The sequence below is a fragment of the Podarcis pityusensis genome (genome assembly GCF_964106645.2).
Source record: "Podarcis pityusensis genome assembly, chromosome: 8".
NCBI lineage: Eukaryota > Metazoa > Chordata > Lepidosauria > Squamata > Lacertidae > Podarcis > Podarcis pityusensis.
In genome coordinates this window covers 85,208,932-85,232,051 of record NC_138033.1, presented here as the reverse complement: position 1 = coordinate 85,232,051, position 23,120 = coordinate 85,208,932, and the positions used below count along the sequence as shown (strand labels likewise).

The window sequence follows — 23,120 nt, the reverse complement described above, 5'->3', positions numbered from 1 at the left end:
ACAAATTGTGGGGAAGCAGGAAAGTAAAATCTTCCCCCACCTTACATTCTGCTGCTTATAAGCAGTTTCTCCCCGAGCCTTGCTTTGATACCAGGGAGAAAACAGCTGGAAGTGTAGTAAGGTAAGGCAAAGGAACTGAGAGTGGGGAGCTTTGCTTCCACACCCCCATGCTCCTTTTTATGTGGAGAGTAGACCAACTTAACCCCATTATATATGTGAGCAGACTAAATCGGAGTAGCATATATGCAGTTGCCCCGCATGTGTAATCTGGCCCTAAATGGCCATGGCTATGCATGGAGCGCAATAGGAAAATTCACACAATGAGTACTGTTTGGGTTGGAAGTCTAACTGTAGTCTTTCAGAAGTTGATAGCTGATTACCTGTGAATGATAGAGCTTCATATCTTTATACCTGCAAGTTGATATCTTTTATATTAAAATGGCACTGACTTAGGTTACTTCACTACAATGGATCCACACTGAATAAAACTTCAGATCCAGCCCATTTTTCTGGTTGTTGGAGGCACCTTTTGTCTCTATTTTCATTTGTCATTTAGCATTCATTTGCATAATGAAGTACTTGGAGCATCTGGAGAAAATTTATGGACAAAAGGGCTATTTACAGAACAGCCTTTTGTAAGCTGCCTTTGTATTTGGAGGGGTTTTTTTTGTATTTATTTATTTATTTCCAAATTTAAAGAGACCACATATAATTGTTGATCTGATGCTTTTGCAGCCTTTGTGTAGTAAAGTGATTCTGTAATTGAAACAAATATTTTTCTATAAATTAGCATTGTTAGTAGTTTTCTTTCTTACAGAGCTGCCTTCTGAAAGTGTTTTGCTTTCTCTGTAGGATGCAGAAAACGCGATTCAGCAGATGGGGGGACAGTGGCTTGGTGGAAGACAAATCAGGACAAACTGGGCAACACGTAAGCCTCCAGCTCCAAAGAGTACATATGAGTGTGAGTATTTTAGCTTCCAAAACACACATGGGGATATTTCCTCTCCAGCCTAGAATAAGCTTTTAGAACTGACAGTCTAGGGCTAGGGATAGGCAGTATATTTAATTGATGTGCTGCCTCCCATTAGGTGGTAAGTTTGATGCTCTGAATAGAATTTTGTTTTGGTGAAACACCTTACAAGCAGGTTTCGATTGTCAATTGTTCAGGGACAGGAGCCCTGGCCACATAGAATTTGGGGCAGAATGTGGCTGTAAATTGAAACAGTAATTATATATTGCAAAGCATAGGACATGGTAGTTGCGGGGAATGGACAGCCATTTCTTTCTATAAATGTTTGGTTTTTTTCTTTGTGGGCAAATTAGAGACTTGTGTAACCTTTTATTTCCTAAACAGCAAACGCCAAACAACTATCCTATGATGATGTTGTGAATCAGTCCAGTCCAAGCAACTGCACAGTATACTGTGGAGGTGTTACTTCAGGCCTAACAGGTATGGCACCTCATGAGTTTTTAGTAGCCTTACGAAGTTGTCCATAACTTCATATCCTGACATCCTTATTTCTGTCTTCTGATTTGCAGAACAGCTGATGCGCCAGACATTTTCTCCATTTGGGCAAATAATGGAAATTCGGGTCTTCCCAGATAAAGGATACTCCTTTGTACGGTATGATACTGTTTGTCTTTCCTGTGTGTGTTTTTAGCAAGCCCATGCCACAGTGTACAGTTTAAAGTATTGCAATCCCTTTTTGAAACTGTGACTTAAAGTGTACTCCTTCCAGTGTCCTGCCATTCATGTTGATTATTTCTAAGAAACAGGAACCTGCAATCATTCACATAAAACTTTCATTTGCGTGTCTTGGGGCTGTTGGGTGTTTTGCACCTGATTTTAACATCACAGCTGCTACTCAGATGTTCTTTTTTCAGTATTCTGACTCCTAATACAGCGGCTTAATGGATGGTGGTGGCCACCTTCATTCTCTTTCTGGAAGGCATTGCCTTTCACAAAGACCAAAGCCTTGCTCCTGCTATGCCATGATTGCTGAGCAGCCCAATGTATCAGGCCTGCAATTTTCCCTGGAGCCCTCACAAGTTTCTTGACTTACTTACATGTTGAATTTATATCCTGCCCTTCCTCCCCAAAGATGTGCCCCCCCCATGGCCTTGTGCATTTGTCATACATTGTGAAGGATCTACACATGGTGAGCTTGCAATATTGGATAGATTATCCCTTGAAATGAATTGTTGGATGAGTTTTTGGTGAGAGGGATTTGTATTACTTGGTTGTTTGATGGGGTTTTGTATTATTGATTAATTTTCTCAAATGGTTACAGGTTCAATTCTCATGAAAGCGCTGCACATGCAATTGTTTCAGTCAATGGCACAACTATAGAAGGACATGTTGTGAAATGTTACTGGGGCAAAGAAACACCAGATATGATAAATCCAATCCAACAGGTAAGCGTCTACCAAAAAAAGGGGATTTTTTCCCCCTCCCCCCAAAAATAATTCTGTTCTGGTAGGTTTCTTCATTCTAAATAGTTAGACCACAAATCCCTTTACTGGTTGTTCATTTCATTTATATGCATCATTTCCCACATGTTGCTTAACATGGGATCCAACTGTAAAACATACACAAATAATAGGGGCTGGAGGTGTAAAAGGTCATTAGAAAATGTGTTGATCTTTCTTCAGTTATTGTGCTCTCTTTGCTGTGGAACTCTTGGAATAAAAGTATAAATTTAAGAGGATTTAAGGAAAATAATCTTAGGGTTAACCACAGACCTAGCAACACATCCTAAGGCGTGTGTACTGTTGCTATAGCACTGACACAAACTTGGGTTTTTTTTGGAAAATGGGGAGTGGAGGTGGCATGCTGTATAGAAATAAGTGGGAGAGTGCCGAATCTTGGTGCCTCAGTTACCTAATTTAGCTTTTGTGGTCCAAGCCCCTGCTTGTGCTGCAGAGATCTCCAAGCACAAGCAAGTGTTATACCGTATTTTTCGCTCTATAAGACGCACTTTTTCCCCTCCAAAAATGAAGGGGAAATGTGTGTGCGTCCTATGGAGCGAATGCAGGCTTTCGCTGAAGCCTGGAGAGCGAGGGGGGTCGGTGCGCACCGACCCCTCTCGCTCTCCAGGCTTCAGGAAGCTATCCGCTAGCCATGGGAAACCCAGCTCTCCCACGGCTAGCGGAGACCTTGCCAGCACCCAGAAGCTTGGGGCGCGCTGAGCTCCGCACGCCCCAAGCTTCGGGATTAGCGCAGTGCTCCGCTAGCCCTGGGAGAGCCGCGCGGCTCTCCCACGGCTAGCGGACTGCTTGCCGGCACCCAGAAGCTTGGGGCGCGCTGAGCTCCGCACGCCCCAAGCTTCGGGATTAGCGCAGCGCTCCGCTAGCCCTGGGAGAGCCGCGGGGCTCTCCCACGGCTAGCGGACTGCTTGCCGGCACCCAGAAGCTTGGGGCGCGCTGAGCTCCGCACGCCCCAAGCTTCGGGATTAGCGCAGCGCTCCGCTAGCCATGGGAGAGCCGCCGGGCTCTCCCACGGCTAGCGGAGACCTTGCCGGCACCCAGAAGCTTGGGGCGCGCTGAGCTCCGCACGCCCCAAGCTTCGGGATTAGCGCAGCGCTCCGCTAGCCATGGGAGAGCCGCGCGAAGTCGCGGGGCTCTCCCAGGGCTAGCAGAGACCTTGCCGGCACCCAGAAGCTTGGGGCGCGCGGAGCTCTGCACGCCCCAAGCTTCGGGATTAGCGCAGCGCTCCGCTAGCCATGGGAGAGCCGCGGGGCTCTCCCAGGGCTAGCGGAGACCTTGCCGGCACCCAGAAGCTTGGGGCGCGCGGAGCTCTGCATGCCCCAAGCTTCAGGATTAGCGCAGCGCTCCGCTAGCCCTGGGAGAGCCGCGCGGCTCTCCCACGGCTAGCGGACTGCTTGCCGGCACCCAGAAGCTTGGGGCGCGCGGAGCTCTGCACGCCTCAAGCTTCGGGATTAGCGCAGCGCTCTGCTAGCCCTGGGAGAGCCGCGCGAAGTCGCGGGGCTCTCCCACGGCTAGCGGAGACCTTGCCGGCACCCAGAAGCTTGGGGCGCGCGGAGCTCTGCATGCCCCAAGCTTCAGGATTAGCGCAGCGCTCCGCTAGCCATGGGAGAGCCGCGGGGCTCTCCCAGGGCTAGCGGAGACCTTGCCGGCACCCAGAAGCTTGGGGCGCACTGAGCTCCACACGCCCCAAGCTTCGGGCTTAGCACAGCGCACCTGGGGGGGAAATAAAAAATTTTTTCCTTTATTTCCCCCCCAAAAAACTAGGTGCGTCCTATGGGCCGGTGCGTCCTATGGTGCGAAAAATACGGTAATTGTATTTTTGTAGGCAGCAGAAGTTATGATGGCATAAGAGCTTGCTAGATCAGGTCCGTGGCCCATCTAGTCCAGCATCCTCTTCTCAAAGTGGCCACCCAGATGCATATGGGAAACCAGGAAACCGGATTTGAGCACAGGAGCCTTTTCCCCTCCTGTGGTTTCCAGCAACTGGTATTCAGAACCGTAGGAGGCAAAGCATAGCCATCAGGGCTAGTAGCCATCGATAGGCACCTACTCAATGAATTTGTCTAATCCTCTGTAAAAGCTGTTCAAATTGATGGCCATCACTACCTCCTGCAGGAGCGAGTTCCACAGTTTAACCGCGCTGCCTGAAAATTTAGCTGTTTAGCTTTCTTACAATTGTTTTCCCATAAGAGGGCCAGAAATTAATGGTAGAGAACATATTTTGCATCTGTAAGATCCCCGATTTATTTTCTGTTACCTCTGACACTGGCTTTGCCTGAGGCCAATGTCAGAGCAGATGTGCCACTGATGTACCACTGGTCTGACTGACTCCTACGGTTGAGTTTCATATGGAACAAATAACAAATTCTTCAGCTCCCCAACATGGTATGATTTAATTATTTAATGTTGTGAAATACAGTCCATACATCTCTTTGGAATGAGCTTTGTTGTACGAACTAAAACACTTTTGTGTTTGTGATTACATGAGCTTTAGGATGCAAAAGGCAAAGGGGCATGTGGCAGTGTAACTGAAAACCATCCACCTTTGTGTGTCTTCCCTGTACCAATGTACTAACTTTGTTTAATTTGAACTTTTTCAGCAGAATCAAGTGGGATACCCACCGCCTTATGGGCAGTGGGGTCAGTGGTATGGAAATGCGCAGCAGATTGGCCAGTACATGCCTAATGGCTGGCAGGTCCCTGCGTATGGAATGTATGGACAAGCATGGAATCAGGGATTCAAGTAAGTGTTTGCTGTGTTGTATAGGCTCTGTGCCAGGGAATCTTTTTCAGAACGAATATAACTGTGCAGTCATGAAACAAAGGCTTTAATTATGAAACTTCTCATCTGGACCATATTATGTTGGATTCTGAAACAGGCCATTGGACTTGCAGTTCTGTGTCCTTTCTAAGCAAAATATAGACCCTTTTGATCCACAGTGATGTGTGTAGAATGATAGAAGTCAGTGGTCACTCAAACTAATCTATCTTCATATATCTTAGAAATTATTTTGTACATTGTTTATTTGGTGCAGAAAGTGGGAATGAATTTCTGAAGGCATCCTGTGTGGTTTAATTTTGTGGGCCTGCACTAGTGGTGGTGGATAAAGTGATAAAATATTTGGCTTGACATTCACTGTTGTCTTGATTCCAGTTCATTATGTCTGTGTAAACTTTCTAAGCTTTATTTCATTTCCTTTTTCATTCAGTCAGACACAGTCTTCTGCAGCATGGATGGGTGCAAATTATGGTGTGCCGCCCCCGCCCCCACCGCCGCCACCCCCACCCCAGGGGCAAAATGGAAGCGTTCTAACTAGTCAAACTGGATATCGAATGGCAGGTTTTGAAACACAGTGAGAGGAACTGAGAAAGACTCTGGAATAGAACAACTGGTGGCTTTGAGGCTATATATGGAGCATTGTAAAACCCTTTGTTTACTTAAAAAAAACCTATCCAATCAAGTCAGTGCAAAAGTCAGAAAACAGTATTTATTTTTAATCATGAAACTATGTTGTCCACATTTTTTTTAAAACACACACACAGGAAATACTAGATGCTGGATATCTGCCAACTTTTGCCTTCTTTTCCTCTTTTGAGATGTGTTTCTTAAGATCCTTGTTTGAAACACAACTAATGCAGGGATTTCTGCCACTTTTAGATTGGGGCAGAATATTGCACAATATCAAACTTTTTTCCACTGAAGTAGTGTGCAGTTCTAGTTGCATTCCTAGTATGACTGAAAATGTATATGAAAAGTTGTACAAAAACAAAACACGCCAAAACTGTGTGAGTTCTGAAGGTTTATTGTGATCTTCAGCTTGTGCACAATTCTGTTCTAAAGAGAGCCTATTGTATAAAGTGTCCCATCTCCTCACTTTTGTTATACTGGGGTTTCAAATATAACTTATTGGTTTACATTATTTTGTATCTAGACATTTTTCAAAAAGTGATTTTTGCCTTACTGTCAGCTGTTAAATTATTAAATGGGGGTGGCGGTGGGAAGTGGTGGTTGGCAGCAGTAGTTGTTCAGAGCTCTCCCAACGGATCCAACTCCTCCTGTTGTTAGACGTGAGAAGGTGCCTGGGAAATCCCTGTTGGGTTTGTGCAAAGATCTTCACCGATGAACTTCAACCCAGTTTCAGATATTATTAAAAATGTGACACATTCTAATGAACCAGCTTTTCTAAATCTCTCAGTTTTTACATTTACATGTATCCTATACCATGTAAACTATTTTAGCAAATTAATATTTTTCACAAAAGTTGGTCAGCTTTTGTATGTCTCCTTCTTTGAAAGGGTAAAAGGCAGAGAGGTCTATGTGACTTAATGAGTATGATTCTAAACTTTGGCTTTTTGCATGTGAATATCAAATACATTATTAGATTTTGAATACACCAGTCATGCTCTCATTTTTTGAATATGTAGAGAATACATTGGTCTTAGCAACTTCTTACTCAAGTGGAGTAAATTTGACTTGATTTAGCATGTACAGGTAGAGCTCTGATTACTTGTAGCATTGTGCGGATCAGGCCAGGAGTATAAGGAATGCTCCGGTTAAGCCTGAAGGACCAGCTGGATTAAGCATTTTTAATTGTTCAGAGGCCAAAAAAAACCTTGCTATCCTACCTCCTTGACATAGCCTTCAGAGAGTGCAAAAAAGAAAGCTACCCCTAGGTGTAATATTTATTTATCCCAGTTAATGTCTGGGCCCATGGAGGTGTATGCTTTTTATTCTGCATTGGTTGTAGTGGAGCAATGTATCAAGGGATTATTGAGTTTATGATATATGGAGTGTCCTATGACAAATGTGTTTTATGGAAATAAGTGACCCTATGATAGAGGGTTGGCTTTGGAGATGTTAAAATCCTATTTGTCTTGATTTCAACCCCTCACATTTGGGGAGTGTTCCATGATTTGCTGGGTGTGAATGGTGTTCTAAAATTTGAAAGTTTGCTACGAATATAATTTGCAGTGGGAGGGGGTAGAGGAAAAGACAAAGGAAAACTTATGGTGACTCTTGAGAAACTCTTGTCCCTGACTCTGTTTAACAACTGGAATTCTGTAAAGGAAGCAGAACCAGATGGCTTGAGTTCAGTGAAACCTGGCTGTAAAAAACAACAATCAAAAACCAATTTTTACCCTGAAAGCAGGGTCTGGCCCCCCATATGTTTAAAAAAGTGAAGTATACTGAAAAGACAGCTTTAACTCATAGACCACTCTTATTTCTGCCTCCTTGCTGCCTTTTAAACTTGCATAAACATATCTTTAAAATTATTTTTACCACCTCTGCCTGTACAATTCTTTCAAAAGAGGACAGGAATAGGTTTGAGGTGAGTTTGGTGCCGCACTGGAATTTCTATGTGTGTATTTTCAGCAATAGAACTGCCCAGGTTTAGTTGTCTTAAATAAAATTCCTGTCATTGGAACTGTCTGAGATACTGTTACCTAGTTTAAAAAACACACAAACAAAGCTTTTAATATTAGGTCAGTGCTGGTTGCTTTTCCCCTACTCTCCGTTTGGGCACCCAGGAAAGACATGAATTTCAGGTTGTTTTTGTTGAGCATAATTAAAGGCTTAAAATTCTCAAGTTCCTCAGACTTAGAAATGCTTTTAGAAAAATGGATGGATGAGGCCCTTCCAGTTATACAATTGTTACTGCTAAGCTACTTCTGACTAGGATTTTTCATACTTTTCTGGAGGTCACTTCTGCTACATAAGCCACATTAAAAACTAGTTGCTTACCAAGTGTCAGCCTCTTCTGCTGTAACTTCTCCAGTGGTCCTACAAAAAAATGTAGGTGAAGCATTTGAGCCTATTTCTTTCTCTCACTATTGCCCTTTTCCTCCTTGTTTTTAGTTTAAGCAGCCTTTCAGTTTTAAAAGGGAGTCTTCTTAAAATACGGTAAATGTAAACGAGAGTAATGCCCCGTACAGATAACAAAGAAGGATAAAGCTGCCTGGGGTATTGTTTTGGGGTTATTTTGTTTTTAAAAGTAGCAGCCCATTTTTGTCTCTGTATGAACATTGAAAGCTTCGTTTGAACTAATGTATTTTGATACTTGTGTTTAGAAGTTCAAGAACTTCACTCCAGAAGCCGTGACTTTTGAAAGCCATTAAGATGTTAATAAAAGATGTGAGCTTGCGTATTTCATCCTTAACCTTTTGTTTACTTTACTGTTCAGATATTCTAGCACAGGTTTGGGAGAAAAGTGGAACTGGAAAAGGTCTCTTGAGTTGCCAAGTCTAAATTACCTGCCAGCCTTTTTCTCTTGGGTGATGTGACTCTGAAGGCGGCCTTAGCAAGAGCAACCAGTGTCTTGGGTAGCCATCTTAATCAATTGAAGGGCTGTTGAGACCTTATTTCACCACCTCTCTTATGTGTGTTAAGAAATAAAGAGTGGGCGTTTGGCACTTGCCTGCAATTCTTCCTTGAGCATCTCTCACCAGGCATAGAGGTGAATGTCCAAACCCGTAACTCCTTTGGTTTTTGATTGCAGCATCTTTACTTCACACTGGACAGGTTCTGTTTTTCCAACCCTGGGTGAACTCTTCAGTGACACATTGCTTTGTTTGCTGACCATCATGTGCAAATGTAATAAGGTCATATTTTTCAGAGAGGTGACTCATCATCAACCACTTTATAGAAAATGGGGAGTTGTGGCATATTATGAAATAGAAGCAGCTCTAACCAACCAAAGGCTCATATTCTCTGGAGCCTTTCCTAAGGGGTATTTCTGGTGTGCAGCCTCTTGGAAGCTTCAGAACCTAGACCCAAAGAAGGCTACATCCTGAATAGAGGCCTTCACTGCCTCCAGCAACTCATGCAGCTATTGCTTATTTCCTCTCAATAGCAGTTGCTGCCAAGCTTCACTTTATGGGGAGTGGTATTGCCAATTTTTTTTTTTTTTTACGACAAAGGTCCGTATAGTTAGAAAGCTATGGTTTTCCCAGTAGTGATGTATGGAAGTGAGAGCTGGACCATAAAGAAGGCTGATCACAAGAGAATTGATGCTTTTGAATTCTGGTGCTGGAGGAGACTCTTGAGAGTCCCATGGACTGCAAGAAGATCCAACGTCTCCATTCTGAAGGAAATCAGCCCTGAGTGTTCACTGGAAGGACAGATCCTGAAGCTGAGGCTCCAATACTTTGGCCACCTCATGAGAAGAGAAGACTCCCTGGAAAAGACCCTGATGTTGGGAAAGATGGAGGGCACAAGGAGAAGGGGACGACAGAGGACGAGATGGTTGGATAGTGTTCTCGAAGCTACCAGCATGAGTTTGACTGAACTGCAGGAGGCAGTGGAAGACAGGAGTGCCTGGCGTGCTCTGGTCCAGGGGGTCACGAAGAGGCGGACATGACTAAACAACAATTGTCACTTTAGTAAGTAGGTTCCTCAAGCTTGTTTGACATCCTGCCTCGGTGCTAGTCACCCAGCCTCGAAGGGAGAAAACGGAGAGAGCCGCCCTTTAAAGCCGCGCAAGGGCATCGCAAGGGGGCATCCAAGCCGCGCTTCAAGTGCATTCTTAACACGAAAGAACATAAAGTAAACTAGGCGAGACCGTTGCAAAGCCCACGCCGCCCCAAATGCCAGGTAGGTGCAGTTTCGTGCTACGCCTGTAAGGAATAAAGCGCAGCCCTGACGCATGCGCCTCACATCCCGCCCCCTCCTTTCCCCTCGAGCTCTCGGGCCCTTTCACATAAGCAGGAGCCCCGCACGCGACTTCCGCGACCCTGGGAGGCGGCCGGACTGCGTTTCCCGTCGTGCTTCGCGAGGCAGCGGCGCCTCGGCTGCGCCAATGGGAGCCGCTCTTACAGACGAGACCCGCGAGCCGTTTGTAAGGAGCCATAGCGGAGGCCGCTCGCCGACTTCCTCCGCCGGCCGCCCGCCCGGCTGGGGCCCGAGGCTGAGGAGGCCGCCCAGGTAAAAGGCGACGCGGCGGGGGCCTCGGCGGGAAGGGGAAGGGTCCTGCTGGGCGCCCGCTGCGGAGGGAGCGGCAGGAAGTGACGTTGGGCGGGCTGGAGGGAGACTCTCTGGCCTAGGCCTCACCTCTCCCGCCCCGCCCGCGGTTGCCATGCGACCGAGGAGGGGGCGCGGCCGCTGCCGGCCCGTGACGTCATCCCCGCGCGTCGCGCAGCTGCTGCTGGTGACGCCATGCGGAAGGTGTCAAGCGCGGGGTCGGAGGATGGCCGCTTCTCGGGCCGGCCGAGCTGCACGTCCAAGCGGGCAGGAGGGATGCCCCGCCGTGGGGCCGCCTCTCTGCTTCTCAAAACGCAGCCTGGCTTCTGAGAAGGCAGGGTGCCTCTGAACATGTGCAGAGTGCTTTCTCCTGCCTCCCTGAAGAAGCTCGCACGGGCCACGTGCCCCTGAGCCTTCCCTTTGTGAAGGGAACGAATGCTTCCTCGCCTCCCTCCCTGCCCGGTCTCTGTCCAAGTGAGTGTCATTCGCCCCTGGAAGCTGCTGCCACCGCCTGCTGGGGGGCTGCACACGGCGGCGAGAGGGCACGAAGCCGCTGCCCTGATTTGCCAGGCTGGCTCTGCTCTGCTGCTGCTGCCGCCCTGGAAGGCAACGATGCGTACCCGTTGCTGGAGACCACAGGAGGGGAGAGGGCTGCTCTTGGGCTCGGATCCTGCTCACCGCAGATTCCCACTGTGAGAGCAGGATGCTGAACTGGATGTGCCATTAGCCTGATGATAACAACAACCATGATGATGATTTTATTGTTTCTACCCTGCCCATCTGACTGGGCTGCCCCAGCCACTCTGGGTGGCTTCCAGCGGACTCTTCTTATGTTCTTAAAAATGCCTGAATCACTGCTTTCTGGTTTGCTGCTTGTTTCAGGAGTACTACTTGCAAAGGAACACTATGTGCTGACTTACTGGGTGGCTAAAGAGGTGGAAACCTTTGCAAGTTTCACAACAAAATATGGGAATTGGTTTGAACCTGTGCAAATAATACATTGGAGACTGTTAGGTAGTGGTTAGAGCACCATTCCGCAACCTGGTGTCTTAGAGATCGTTTGCACTGCAACTTCCATTCGCCCCAAAATCATATGGCCAAGCTTCCACTGCTGGGAGTTGTAGTCCAAAACATCTGGTGGTGACCAGGTTAGGACATCAGCCTGGGTGACTTTCGCCAGTTATTCCCTCTCAATGTAGCCCACTTCATAAGATTGTTCTGAGAATAAAATAGGTAAGAGGAGTACTGTGTGTGCTGCTCTCTGGTGCCTGGAGGAAGAGTGAGCAAAAGATTAAAAAAAATAAAACTGCCACTCTCCTAGCTCTGAACTCTCTCATTTTAATGATCACTTGGCTGGCAGGCGGCCAGACAACTTGATGGACTGTGGAATGGTTCATGAACTAGGAGGACGTCTTGGAACCATGGACTGGGGGGAGGAAAAATGAATATTTATGAGTTCTGGCAGATGCTGGGGCAGGGCAGAGCAATCCTAATTGGGGTTGAGGAGATTGAGACAGCAAATTACAGCCACATTCTAAGCCCTCCTACTGGCTCATATCAGGTAGGGTGGGCATTTTGCAGTTTTTCAGTGCTGTAGCTCAAGATTGGTGTGGCTTAGGGATCGAGAATTAGGGGCTTTCGACCCAGCCCTCTGTGTTGACTAGGACCTTGGAGATTCCCACTCTCTCAGGAAGCTCACTTGGCATGACCTAGGACCAGTCATTGCCTCTCAGTCTAACCTACCTCTCAGGGTTGTTGTGGGAATTAATGAGGAGAGGGGAAGCCATATACGCCACCTTGAGCTCCTTAGAAAAAAAGGTGAGATATAAAGAAAATAATTAAATCATTGCCTCCCCCTTGAATTCACCTTTGTGTACTAATTATTGAAGGGTTTTGTTTATTTTCATAATTCTGCATTTGTTTATAGTTTGAGATGTGTTGTGAATAATCTGAAATGCAGGGCATCCCTTAGAGCCAAAAGTAGGCTGGAAACTATTATGCATCTGGGTTGTGGGGGGTGATGCTTCTAAGTGGGAAAAGGGCCTGCCTGGCTGTCCATTGGACCTTGACTTCGGCAGAATCTGATCAGTCCTTTCCTTCTCCACTATTGACAGAGATCGGGAGAGAGAGAGAGCAGTCCCCAAATCAATATTTGCCTTCCAGCAGCAGCAGCAGCAGCAGCAGTGAGTCCCAATATGTGTGACTTCCCAGGATTCCTCTGACTCAATCTGAGAATGTAAGGGCTAGTGGCAAGATGCACATTTTGCATGCATCTTTTCCCCTTTATGACCTCACAGGAACATCACAGCAGAGGTTCCTTGCCAGAAAATGCTTCATTGTGACACCGCTGGGCTGATGGTCCGAGTTCTTGCCAGAATCTTGAGAATGATTCATGGCATTACTAGATCCCACCACTTCTTGGTCCATCCTCAGTTCTGGGATCATGTAAAACAGGCACCTAACAGATTATATTACTTTCAACATGGATAGCTGGACATTGGACTCAACAGCACTGGTTAATGATGTTCCATTGGACTTTGGGGGAAGCAGGAGTGGGGATTGGTATGTTTGATGCCGTGCATCAGGGACAGCCAACATGGTTCCCCCCCCCCCCCCAGGTTTTCCTGGAGGAGAGCTCTTATCATTCTTGACCTGCTGCCACACTGGATGCAGTTGTTGGGAGTCAGGAGTCCAACAGCCTCACTGCACCTAATTTATTTATTTAGGTCACTTTGTTCATTCTGCAGTCCTGTAAGGAAGGTTCCTTCCTCCCATTTTAGGAGGTGGGAAACTGAGGCTTTGATTTGCACAGTACAGATATCTCTCCACATACACACATTTTGGTTGTTGATTGATAATGTGGCCCACCAAGTGGAACTGAACTGAGATGCCTAAGTTTTGGAGCAGTTCTGCTTAATCTGATCCTCCTTGCAGGAAAGGTCACCTAAGGTTAGCAACCTAGAAAATGAATGTCTGAACTGATTAGTGTTTTGAACGGAGTTTGGATGTTAATAGGGGTCCTTTGCTTCCAATGCCATATTTATCACTCTAGATTTAAAAGGGCATATAGGGAAAATGAAGACAAGATGAACCAAGCTGTGTGTGTTTCATAAGGTTGAAAAGGTCAGGTGCACCTGAGGGACAAATGAGACCTGACATCTCAGAAGCATTTTTTATTTTTGCTGAAATCAGTGTTTTAGCTCATACTGCGGTGGAGGGGGCTAACCTGCCCCCCCGACACACACACACACACACACACACACACACACACACATGCTGTAGTTGTATCTGCTGCTGAGATGTGAATATACAGGGAGCTATGATGTCTAGATGGTTCTGTCTGTCCATAGCTAACAGCAGCTCTTTTTTGTGCTTCCTGCACAGCTGCTCAAAACTGACCCCCTTGCAGCTTCTTTTTAGCAACAACAACAAATAGGTAGATCATCTCTGACATCATGTTTGCTTCTGAAAGCCCCTACAGAGTACCTTTGCTTGAATGCACTTGGAGCGAGGCATTCCAGTTGATCAGGTCTCTCATTTCTTTGTGCCTTCCTTTTGCCCAGGCTGCCTGAAGGATGGAATCAAACCCTGCCAGGAGTAAAGTCCCAGCTTTCTTATCAGACTTGGGGAAAGCTACCCTGAGAGGCATCAGGAAATGCCCCCGGTGCGGCACCTACAACGGCACCCGCGGGCTGAGCTGCAAGAACAAGACTTGCGGCACCATCTTCCGCTATGGCACCCGGAAGCAGGCCGGTGTCGACGCGGTCAAAATCAACACTGGCTCTGATCTACAGGTCTATTCAGTGCGGCAGAGGGACAGGGGGCCAGAGTACCGGTGCTTTGTGGAGCTGGGAGTTTCGGAGACCACCATCCAGACAGTAGACGGGACCATCATCACGCAGCTCAGCTCTGGGCGCTGCTACGTCCCATCGTGTTTGAAGGCGGCTGCACAAGGGGTGGTGGAAAACCAGTGCCAGCACATTAAACTGGCTGTGAACTGTCAGGCAGAGGCCACCCCGTTGCCCCTGAAAAGCTCAGTCTTGAACTCGTTGCAGGCCTCTGCTGAGACGAAGCAAACCTTATGGCAGTTGGCCACGGAGTCCACAGGGCCCCTAGTTCAGAGGATTACCAAGAACATCCTAGTGGTGAAGTGCAAAGCCAGCCAGAAGCATAGCTTGGGTTACCTCCACATCTCCTTCTCCCACAAGGCTGGCCACAAGAGCAGGGCGGAACACCGCTTCCTCTGCTCCTGCCAGTCGCTGAAGTCCAGCAAGGCCGCCTCTGCTAAGGAAGAGGCAAGCCAGAAATGCAATCACTTCTTTGCCTGCCTCTGTGCCTTTGCCAGCGATGATCTCTTGGCCCAGGAGTTTGCAGATTTCCTCAGCTATGATTCCAGCGGTGGGTAAGGTCAGAGAACATGAGTGAGGCTGAAAGGATGTGGTCAGCAGACAGCTCAGGCCAAGTGCATGAAATAAAGAACCCCCCTGCCATGCCTGTATGTGGGGTGTGTGGGTGTGCAGACTGGAATACCTTGGAAGGTCTGGGCCCCCGCAGCTCACCCTGGGAATGCCACTGACAGTCCCTGTAGGCAGGCTTAGAAGCAAAGGGAGCTCACTGCATTTAAGCTCACATCTTACGAGGAGAAATGCAGAGTGAAGACTCAAACCTTCAACCTCTTCTCTCCTGCAACTCCAGGTCTGAAGTCAACAGTAGGAGCCCAGCTTCTTTGTCAGCCTGAATCCACGTTGAGCTCTGGAGAGGCTGCTGCCTCCAAGGCCAAAAAGAGGAAAAAAGATGAAGGAATGGGTGAGAATATTAAATTTTGACTTGTTTGTGTTACATGTTCTACTTTGATATGGATGACTCTTACCTGCATCCATAGTGGAGAGTTTGCCCTTTGGGGATCATCATAGCTACTAGCAGCACTTGTTATAGTGCTAGAGCCTTCATTGAGTCCTGTGTGGCTTGGAGACATACTTCCACAATTAGAAGAGACCCATGGGAAGCATTTTAAATGCATTGGGGTCACCAATGCAATATCCTCCAGACATTGTGGACTACAACTCTCATCGCCCTGCCCTGACCGGACCGTTAGCCATGTCAGTTGGGACTGATGGGGGTTGCAGTTCAACAACATCTGGTAGGCACCATCTTCGCTTTCCCAGTGTGACTCATTCTAAAGCTGTTTCAACTTTTACTTTTAAGGCACACAAGCAAGTAGCCCCCTCTTGTCTCAAGACGTGGCAAACACAAACCTGCGCAAAAGTGGATTGAAAAAGCCAGCGGTTGCTTCACTGAAAAAGCAAGGTGAGTTTTCTTTCTGCCAGCTCGGCAAGCTGCAAGGAACGCAAAGCAGAAATGGACTGTGAGGGTTTTCCACAAAAGGCCAGTTTTGCTCAGCCTACACTATACTTTCCAGCTGGGTTCTTTAGTTCCTTCAGCTTTTTGGTCTTCCTGCCTTATATGCATGTCTGGGGAACTGTATTACACTCCTTTTCCTCTCCCCATGAGGAAATAAATTAATATAAGAAATTAAAGACTTGAAACCTCAGCACTGACCTTGTCTCTCTTAAGATTCTGAGCATCCTAAAGTGAAAGCTGGTCATTATAAGAACTTTGTAACATTAATAGTTGAGTGCCTGTGTTTGCTTGCTTTCTTTTCCCCTGTCCATCCCTTTTTCCTTTTGTGTCATTCATATATTTTTAGATTGTCTCTTGGCGATTACTTGTGACCGAGTAAGATTGTCTTCCATAAACACAGTCTTAGGGGTGTGTCGGTAAATGGATGTGGAGGCCAGTTCTGGGTCCGCACATCCTTCCACAGTGGAGACATAGGTTTCCGGGTGGGAGTTGATCGCAATGAGGATTTGCCAAACGTACCTTCCTCTTAGTTTTTTTCTCCCTTTGTTCCCGAATTTGTGCTTCTTTACGAGGCCTTTAGTAGAGGCTGTTCTCCAATTGGGGGGGGGGGGGAGTGCTGTTGTGTTCAGGTCATAGCTGCCAACGTTTTCCCTTTTTTAAGGGAAATTCCCTTATTCTGAATAGGATTCCTCGCAAGAAAAGAGAAAAGTTGACAGCTGTGGGTCAGGTCCTGCTTGCAGGTTTCCCCAAAGAGGCGCCTGGTTGGCCACTGTGAGCCAGGAGGCTGGACTAGGTGGCCATTGGCCTGATGTGCTTAGGTTAAGAGTTTTCCTTTTCCTTAGCTTGCAGTCAGCTGCTTGATGAATCACAAGTAACCTTGTCCTTCCAAGAGTGGTTGGCCAGTGTCACTGAACGCATCCACCAAGCCATGCACTACCAGTTTGACGGTAAGTCTCCTCTGACCTCCCTCACCTTTATCCCTTGAATCCTTGTTCATATTATAAGAGGGTCATCGGATGGAATACCCTGCAGTGTCTTGTGTAAGTGGCTTTTGTCTGCATAAGGCTATTTTCCAGTAGCACTCAGATGGTACTGATATGATTGGTGTTAGGTTGCACTCAACACTGTTAATTTCTTAGGGGGAAAGAGAGAGAGAGAGAGAGAGAGAGAGCACTTATGGCTAAATGAAACTGGCAGAGAAGCCCTCTCACTATGTTTAATTTATGTTTAATTTACACGCTGGGCTCAAATAAACTGGCAGCAGCAGAAACCAGATCTAGACAAGGTTGATTGACTGGAGCCAATCAAGAACCTCCTGCCGCCTCCTCCTGTACTGCTTTCTGGAGTCACAGACTCAATCTATCGTGGCAGTCCTGGTTCCCAGCTGAACGTAGTGCTGTTGTGAACTGCAGACCCAAAAGAGGACTTGTGGGAGTGGTTGGGTGCAGAAGTACCAAAGAAGGATGTCAAAAACATCACAATGGCCAGATCTAGTGCTTCATTAAAGAATTGTGTACACTTACTGCAAATCAGCCTGGCTGATCTCCCAGCCTTTACAGGCGCAGGACCGACACTGCAGCAAGGAGATGGCTTGTCCATCCCCAAGCAACCATTCATGCATTCGTTATGCACAAAGCAGAACACCTCACTTTGGCCAGGACTTCCCATCACTTCACCTGGGCAGTTGCAAGCAGAATGCCTGCTAACTCTAGGAGCCAGTCAATAAAATATATATGTATGTGTTTGAGCATAGAAGAGAATTGGACTAACTGATAAAAACTGCCCCATATATCAGAAGTTTGGGATCGTTGGCCTCTCTCGTCTCTCTCACACACACCAGTCTCCATCTGTTCCCTGGCTGCCCACAAAATATTCACCCAGAGGAAATCCTACATAGCTATCCCATAGCTGTGAGTTTTTCTCTCTTTCACTCTTAAACATCCAACCTCCTCTTTGGTTACCTTTGTGAATTATTTCAAGAGTTTTCACCTCAATAGGTTCCCCCCCCCTTCCTTTTTTATGATCTAGCTTGAGCCTTGGTCCTGTTGAAATGTCTAAACATCATTATGTTGTTCCTCTCAAAAGCATTTCTTCATTTGTGCATGTTTTTACCCAGGCAAACCAGAGCCACTGGTGTTCCACATCCCCCAGGCTTTCTTTGAGGCTCTCCAGCAGAGGATTTCTGTTGGAAGCATCAAGAAGCGGATGCCAAATTCGACCACAGGTACTCAACCTTTAGAGCACCTTATCTGTGGGAAGCCACTTGGGATATTAGCTGCACATTGATGCTTTGCAATAGAAAGGCTGTATTGAGGCATAAGAAAGCTTAACAGGAGTCAGCAGTGTGATGCAGCAGCAACAAAAGCTAATACTGTTCTAGGCTGCTGCAGCAGAAGTAGATCAAGGGAAGCAATAGCACTGCTCTATTCTGCCTTGGTCAGACCCCACCTGGAGTCCTGTGTCCAGTTCTGGGCACCACAATTTAAGAAGGATATTGACCAGCTGGAAGGTGTGCAGAGGAAGGTGACCAAGAGGATCAGGGGTCTGGAAACCAGGCCTTGTGAGGAACGGTTGAGGGAGTTGGGGATATTTAGCCTGGAGAAGGCAAGGCTGAGGGGTGATATGAGAGTCACCTTCAAATGTGTGGAGGGCTGTCCCATGGAAGATGGAGCCAGGTTGTTGTTTTTTGCTGTTCCAGAGGAGAGGACCAGAACCAATGGATTCTAATAACAAGATTCTGCCTAAACATTAGGAAGAACTTCCTAGTTGTAAGACAGTGAGACTGACTCACTAGGAAGCTGATAGACTCTCTTTCACAGGTCAAATGGCCACCTGTCAGGGATTCTTTAGCTGTGATTTCTGCCTTGCAGGGGCTTAGACTAGATGACCCTTTAGGTCAGGCTTTCTCAACCTCGGCCCTCCAGATGTTTTTGGCCTACAACTCCCATGATCCCTAGCTAGCAGGACAAGTGGTCAGGGATGATGGGAATTGTAGTCTCAAAACATCTGGAGGGCCAAGGTTGAGGAAGCCTACTTTAGGTCTCCTTCCAGCTCTAAAATTCTATGAACAGTGGGAGCAGCAGCTGAAGGGGACCAGTCCCTTGTAATTGCATGCTGCAGAGCTGAAAGGTCTCGCTGCACAGCCTCTCCTTGTGGCCTCAGAAGAACTTTATGCCACAGTGATTGTGACCCTTGTGGTCCCTTCCAACTCTACAACTCATCTGTTTCTGTGACTCCCTTGAGATCACATTTCGTCTCCTTTCTCAACACCATGTGAAAGGGATAGGCAACAGATGCCCTCTGGGTGTTGTTGGACGCCACCTTCCACCACTCTCGGCCAGCGTGGCCAAAGATCAGGAATGATGGGAATTGTAGGGAGCAGCAGCTTGAGGGTCCCGTGTTGGCTCCCTCTGCCATTGGAGTTGGCCACAGAAGGAGGAATGTGGCCGCCATCACACCACCTTGATGGGCTTGTTCCTTTCCAGCTTTTGTCCGGAAAGATGCTTTGCCCCTGGGCACCTTTTCCAAATATACGTGGCACATCACAAACATCTTGCAAGTCAAACAGATCTTTGATACCCTTGAGGTAAGACCCGCCCCCTTGCTCCTCTTTTCTACGGTTTTACTCTGTTATGTGAAAAGATGGGAGGGCATTCATTGGGGGGTTGGGGAGGAAGGGCCAGCGCTAGGCATAACATTTTATTTTGCATCCTGGGATTAAAAGTTTGGGGAACTGGCCTCTGGGGGTTAGCATGAGCTTCCTATAATAATTTTCTTATGATCTACTGGTTGTGATGATTTTGGAAGAGGGTTAGAGAAATTCATGGAGGGGAGGACTCCTGGTGGCTGCTAGCCCTGATGGCTCGACTCTGCCTCCACAGTCGGAGGCAGCAATGTTTCCGAATACCAATTGCTGGAAACTACAGGAGGGGAGTTTTTGTGCTCAAATCCTGCTTGCAAGGTTCCACAGGCATCTGGTTGGCCACTGTAAGAACAGAATGTTGGACTAGGTGGGCCACTGGCCTGATCCAGCGAGGCTTTTCTTAGGTTCTTACTCAACTCCCAGAACTTTGGCACCCTGGTTTCTGCAGGGTGAGGATCAAACTCTGGGCTTACAAAGGGCCTCTTGCAAAGGGATGCCGCTCTCATTTGCCTGTTCAGAAATCCTGTGTTTTCATCTCCCATTCCCAACTCCTCTTCCCAGATGCCTCTGAAAATCACACGCAGCTTCATCCAGAACCAGGATGGCACCTACGAGCCCTTTAAGTGCCCCAAAGTGGAGGTGGAGAGCATCCCAGACACTTACGGGCGCTTGGAGAAGCAGCCAGTCCTCCGGCCTCTGGAGCTGAAAACCTTCCTGAAAGTCGGTAGGTGTATAAGCTGATCCCTTTGCACCTCGAAGGAGCCTTCTTTTCCCACCAGCTCACAGATTTGTAGAGTTGGAAGCTAATCCAACCCTCCTCTTGGAGAAACTTGGGTTTTTTTCACACACAATGGGGAAAGAAGGTCCAAAGTGCTCCTCTTTCTGGCTTCCTTCCTCCCAGGCAACACATCCCCTGATCAGAAGGAACCGACGCCTTTCATCATTGAATGGATTCCAGATATCCTCCCCCAGTCGAAAATTGGTGAACTGAGGATTAAGTTTGAATATGGCCACTACAGAAATGGTCACACCACCGACTACCAGGAGCAGCGCACTTCCCTTGAACAGACGCTGGAGCTTATGCCTCTCACCACCATCACCTTCCCTTGAACTCATCATGCAGTTCTTGCACAGCTTGGTTTGCACAACCCTTGCCCTGTAGCTGGTCAGCCTTTGCGGGTATCAGTTAGCCATTTGACTGGGGAACGCACCAGGAGCCGGAATGCAGCGGGGCTTCACTACAAATGACCCACTTCTTCTTTTCAAGCAGCTGCACTAGAAACTTCTGCCTCTTTCCTTTGAAACAGCATTTTCAGTCGCTTCTTGGGACAAAATTAATTCATGCACTCTCCACTTCTACTCTGAGACTCACCTGTGCGCTGACCTATGATTGCTGGTTTTTTCCGCCACCCTATTTTGCACAGTTGACAGATTACAGGTGAGGGTGGAGCAGAATGTCCAGGTGCTCGGTTGCCTTGGCTAATTACTATCCCCTTACTGGCATATTTTGCAATATATTTCTACAATAAACTAAATTGAACCAATTCCAATGTTTTGAGTTCAGTCTCTCAGATAAACACCAGCAAGCTTGAGCCTTCTCCCATTCTCACAGTTTCTGCTTTGAGTCACCCCTAGAGTGTACTTTCAAAAAACACAAAAGCAAAACTGAGGCTGGAATTTCTGGCTTGTTGGGGTCTGTATCCAGTAATTACCTATGCAATTACTGCAAACTCCTGCAAGTGAACTGACTTTGCAGAGGTTGAATGCATCAGCTGGTCTGTGCACCGGGAACCAAATTCAGACTTTTTTGTGGACAAAGGATGTGTGGAGTTTGCAAACAATAGCACTGCATTCTTCAGCACTTGAACAGAGACACCAAGCAGGATCCAGGCAAAGTAGAGCACTAAGTCTTACTCATGGCATGGACATGATTTAAGCACACACTGCACCGTGAGCAGCCAGTGGCATTCAAAAAGATATCAGACAGAATTACAGCTTCCCAGGGACATCAACACCAGCCCCGGGGAAAGTCCCCTGCTTCCCATTTCTCTAGTACAAATGATCTTAGACTATTCAATGTTGTGAAGCAAATTGATAGGAAAATAGATGGCACAGTGGCATCAAATGTTAGGGAGAGGAGAGGGAAGAACTTGACCGGTGTTAGAAACTGAGATATGAAAGCTAGCAGCTAAACCTATGTTATGAGTGTAACAATGGAATGTCTAGCTGCTCTTTTTTTATAACAAGAATACAAAGCTGAAAATGAATGAACTGCAGCTAAAACATTACGTTCATTTTTCACATGGTCTGGTCCTTCACCTGCCCACCCCCCTAATATTCTTAAGAGGGTCTCTTCTCCTGTCTTCAGAGAGTAGCTGGAAGTAGGGAGGCAAATAACAGGTCCTCCTTCCACTCTGCAGTTTAAATCCGAAATGTTAGGCACAGTTCTGCGCCCAGAGCTCAAATCGCTCGTGCTAATGAAATTCCCTGTTGCAAAATGTGCCTAGAGCAATGGGAGTTTCGAACACTGAACTTGACCCAGGGGCTACTATTTCTGGCAGCAGCAGACCTTGGTTTGTAACAGGCCATCCGTCCCCTGTTGTTTGGACTGGGGTCCACTGTGAGCAAAATCAAGTACTGCTTAGCAACGTTAGGAGGCAGTGTTGCCCTAAGCAGGAACCACAAAGGCTGCAGTTGGAGGTACATTCAACATCCCAGGCTGCCTTTTTGATAAAAGGACGGGGAGAAGCAAAGGCTGCAATTCTTCTTCATTACTTCCTCACAAAGGATTTCTTGTCCCAGCGCAGTACAGAAAAGAGCATGGTTTCAAACTTGCTGTTGAACAGGCACCTCTAACCCTGCCATTTACACTATTTAAATGAACATATGACCACAACCCCTTTTCCCAGCTCAGCATTGGTCCTTGGCTGCATAAATGGTCAAAGCCCTGCTGGGCTGTGTGGAATACCGAGGTAACAGTTCTGCTCCTATGCCTTGACGTTTATGCTTGTGGCTGCAGCTTCTGCTATATGGAAGCCAGTCCTTCCGAATGCTGATAATGCTTTTTAGACTGAGGCGATAGCTACTATTTCTGTAACAGGTCAGAGACTCGGTCCAATCATACCTGCTTTAGCCTCAAGTTAAATCTCTAAACTCTACAAATAAAGGTAAAGGGACCCCTGACCATTAGGTCCAGTCGTGGCCGACTCTGGGGTTGTGGAGCTCATCTCACTTTCTTGGCCGAGGGACCCAGCGTCCAGCTTCCGGGTCATGTGGCCAGCATGACTAAGCCGCTTCTGGCGAACCAGAGGAGCGCACGGAAACGCTGTTTACCTTCCCGCTGGAGCGGTACCTACTTGCACTTTGACATGAAAAGTCAAATAATTCTGTATTAATTATGTTATGTACTGAAGTTCTCACCCTGGGCCAGCAGGGGGATACTGTAGATCGTTATGCAAATAAGGGATTGAAAGTGACGTTCAGTGATCGGATAGTTTTAGAAAATTGTTACAGTTACGTGGTACTGGAGCAAGTTGACTGAGCCCTTCAGTTCAGTTCTGTTCTGGCCTCTGAATAAACAAGAGCTGCTTGAAGCATCGCTATGTCGTCTGATATGTTCACCCACAACTTAACAAATTACAAATCAGAAATAAAGTGAAGTTGCAAATAAGT

At 47.1% G+C, this 23,120-nt stretch overlaps 2 protein-coding genes across 13 annotated transcripts in view; both read left to right on the top strand.

The window, feature by feature from the left end:
- Positions 1-8,645, top strand: part of TIA1 (TIA1 cytotoxic granule associated RNA binding protein) — a 31,574-nt gene extending 22,929 nt beyond the window's left edge. For 3 of the 6 annotated variants that reach the window (XM_081017479.1, XM_081017477.1, XM_081017481.1), the window contains 6 exons: positions 853-961; positions 1,355-1,450; positions 1,540-1,624; positions 2,292-2,415; positions 5,088-5,230; positions 5,697-8,645. In XM_081017479.1, coding sequence (XP_080873605.1) covers positions 853-961; positions 1,355-1,450; positions 1,540-1,624; positions 2,292-2,415; positions 5,088-5,230; positions 5,697-5,844 — 705 coding nt within the window. In that variant the 3' untranslated portion in view covers positions 5,845-8,645. Of the gene's footprint in view, positions 1-852; positions 962-1,354; positions 1,451-1,539; positions 1,625-2,291; positions 2,416-5,087; positions 5,231-5,696 lie in introns of those variants that run through there. The other 3 variants (XM_081017480.1, XM_081017478.1, XR_013989668.1) reach the window with 2 other exon arrangements.
- A 1,664-nt stretch (positions 8,646-10,309) lies between these two features.
- Positions 10,310-20,992, top strand: LOC308483457 (uncharacterized protein C2orf42). 7 transcript variants are annotated; one of them, XM_081017414.1, is made up of 10 exons: positions 10,310-10,408; positions 12,559-12,680; positions 14,008-14,842; positions 15,140-15,250; positions 15,650-15,751; positions 16,648-16,752; positions 17,922-18,029; positions 19,291-19,391; positions 20,010-20,172; positions 20,350-20,992. In XM_081017414.1, the coding sequence occupies exons 3-10, from the start codon at positions 14,020-14,022 to the stop codon at positions 20,556-20,558; spliced, it is 1,722 nt and encodes a 573-aa protein (XP_080873540.1). In that variant the 5' UTR covers positions 10,310-10,408; positions 12,559-12,680; positions 14,008-14,019; the 3' UTR covers positions 20,559-20,992. The 7 variants fall into 7 exon arrangements, with proteins under 7 accessions (XP_080873540.1, XP_080873542.1, XP_080873539.1 ...); XM_081017416.1 differs by lacking the exon at positions 10,310-10,408 and adding an exon at positions 10,641-10,918; XM_081017413.1 differs by lacking the exons at positions 10,310-10,408; positions 12,559-12,680 and adding an exon at positions 10,641-10,918.
- Positions 20,993-23,120: the final 2,128 nt, after the last annotated feature.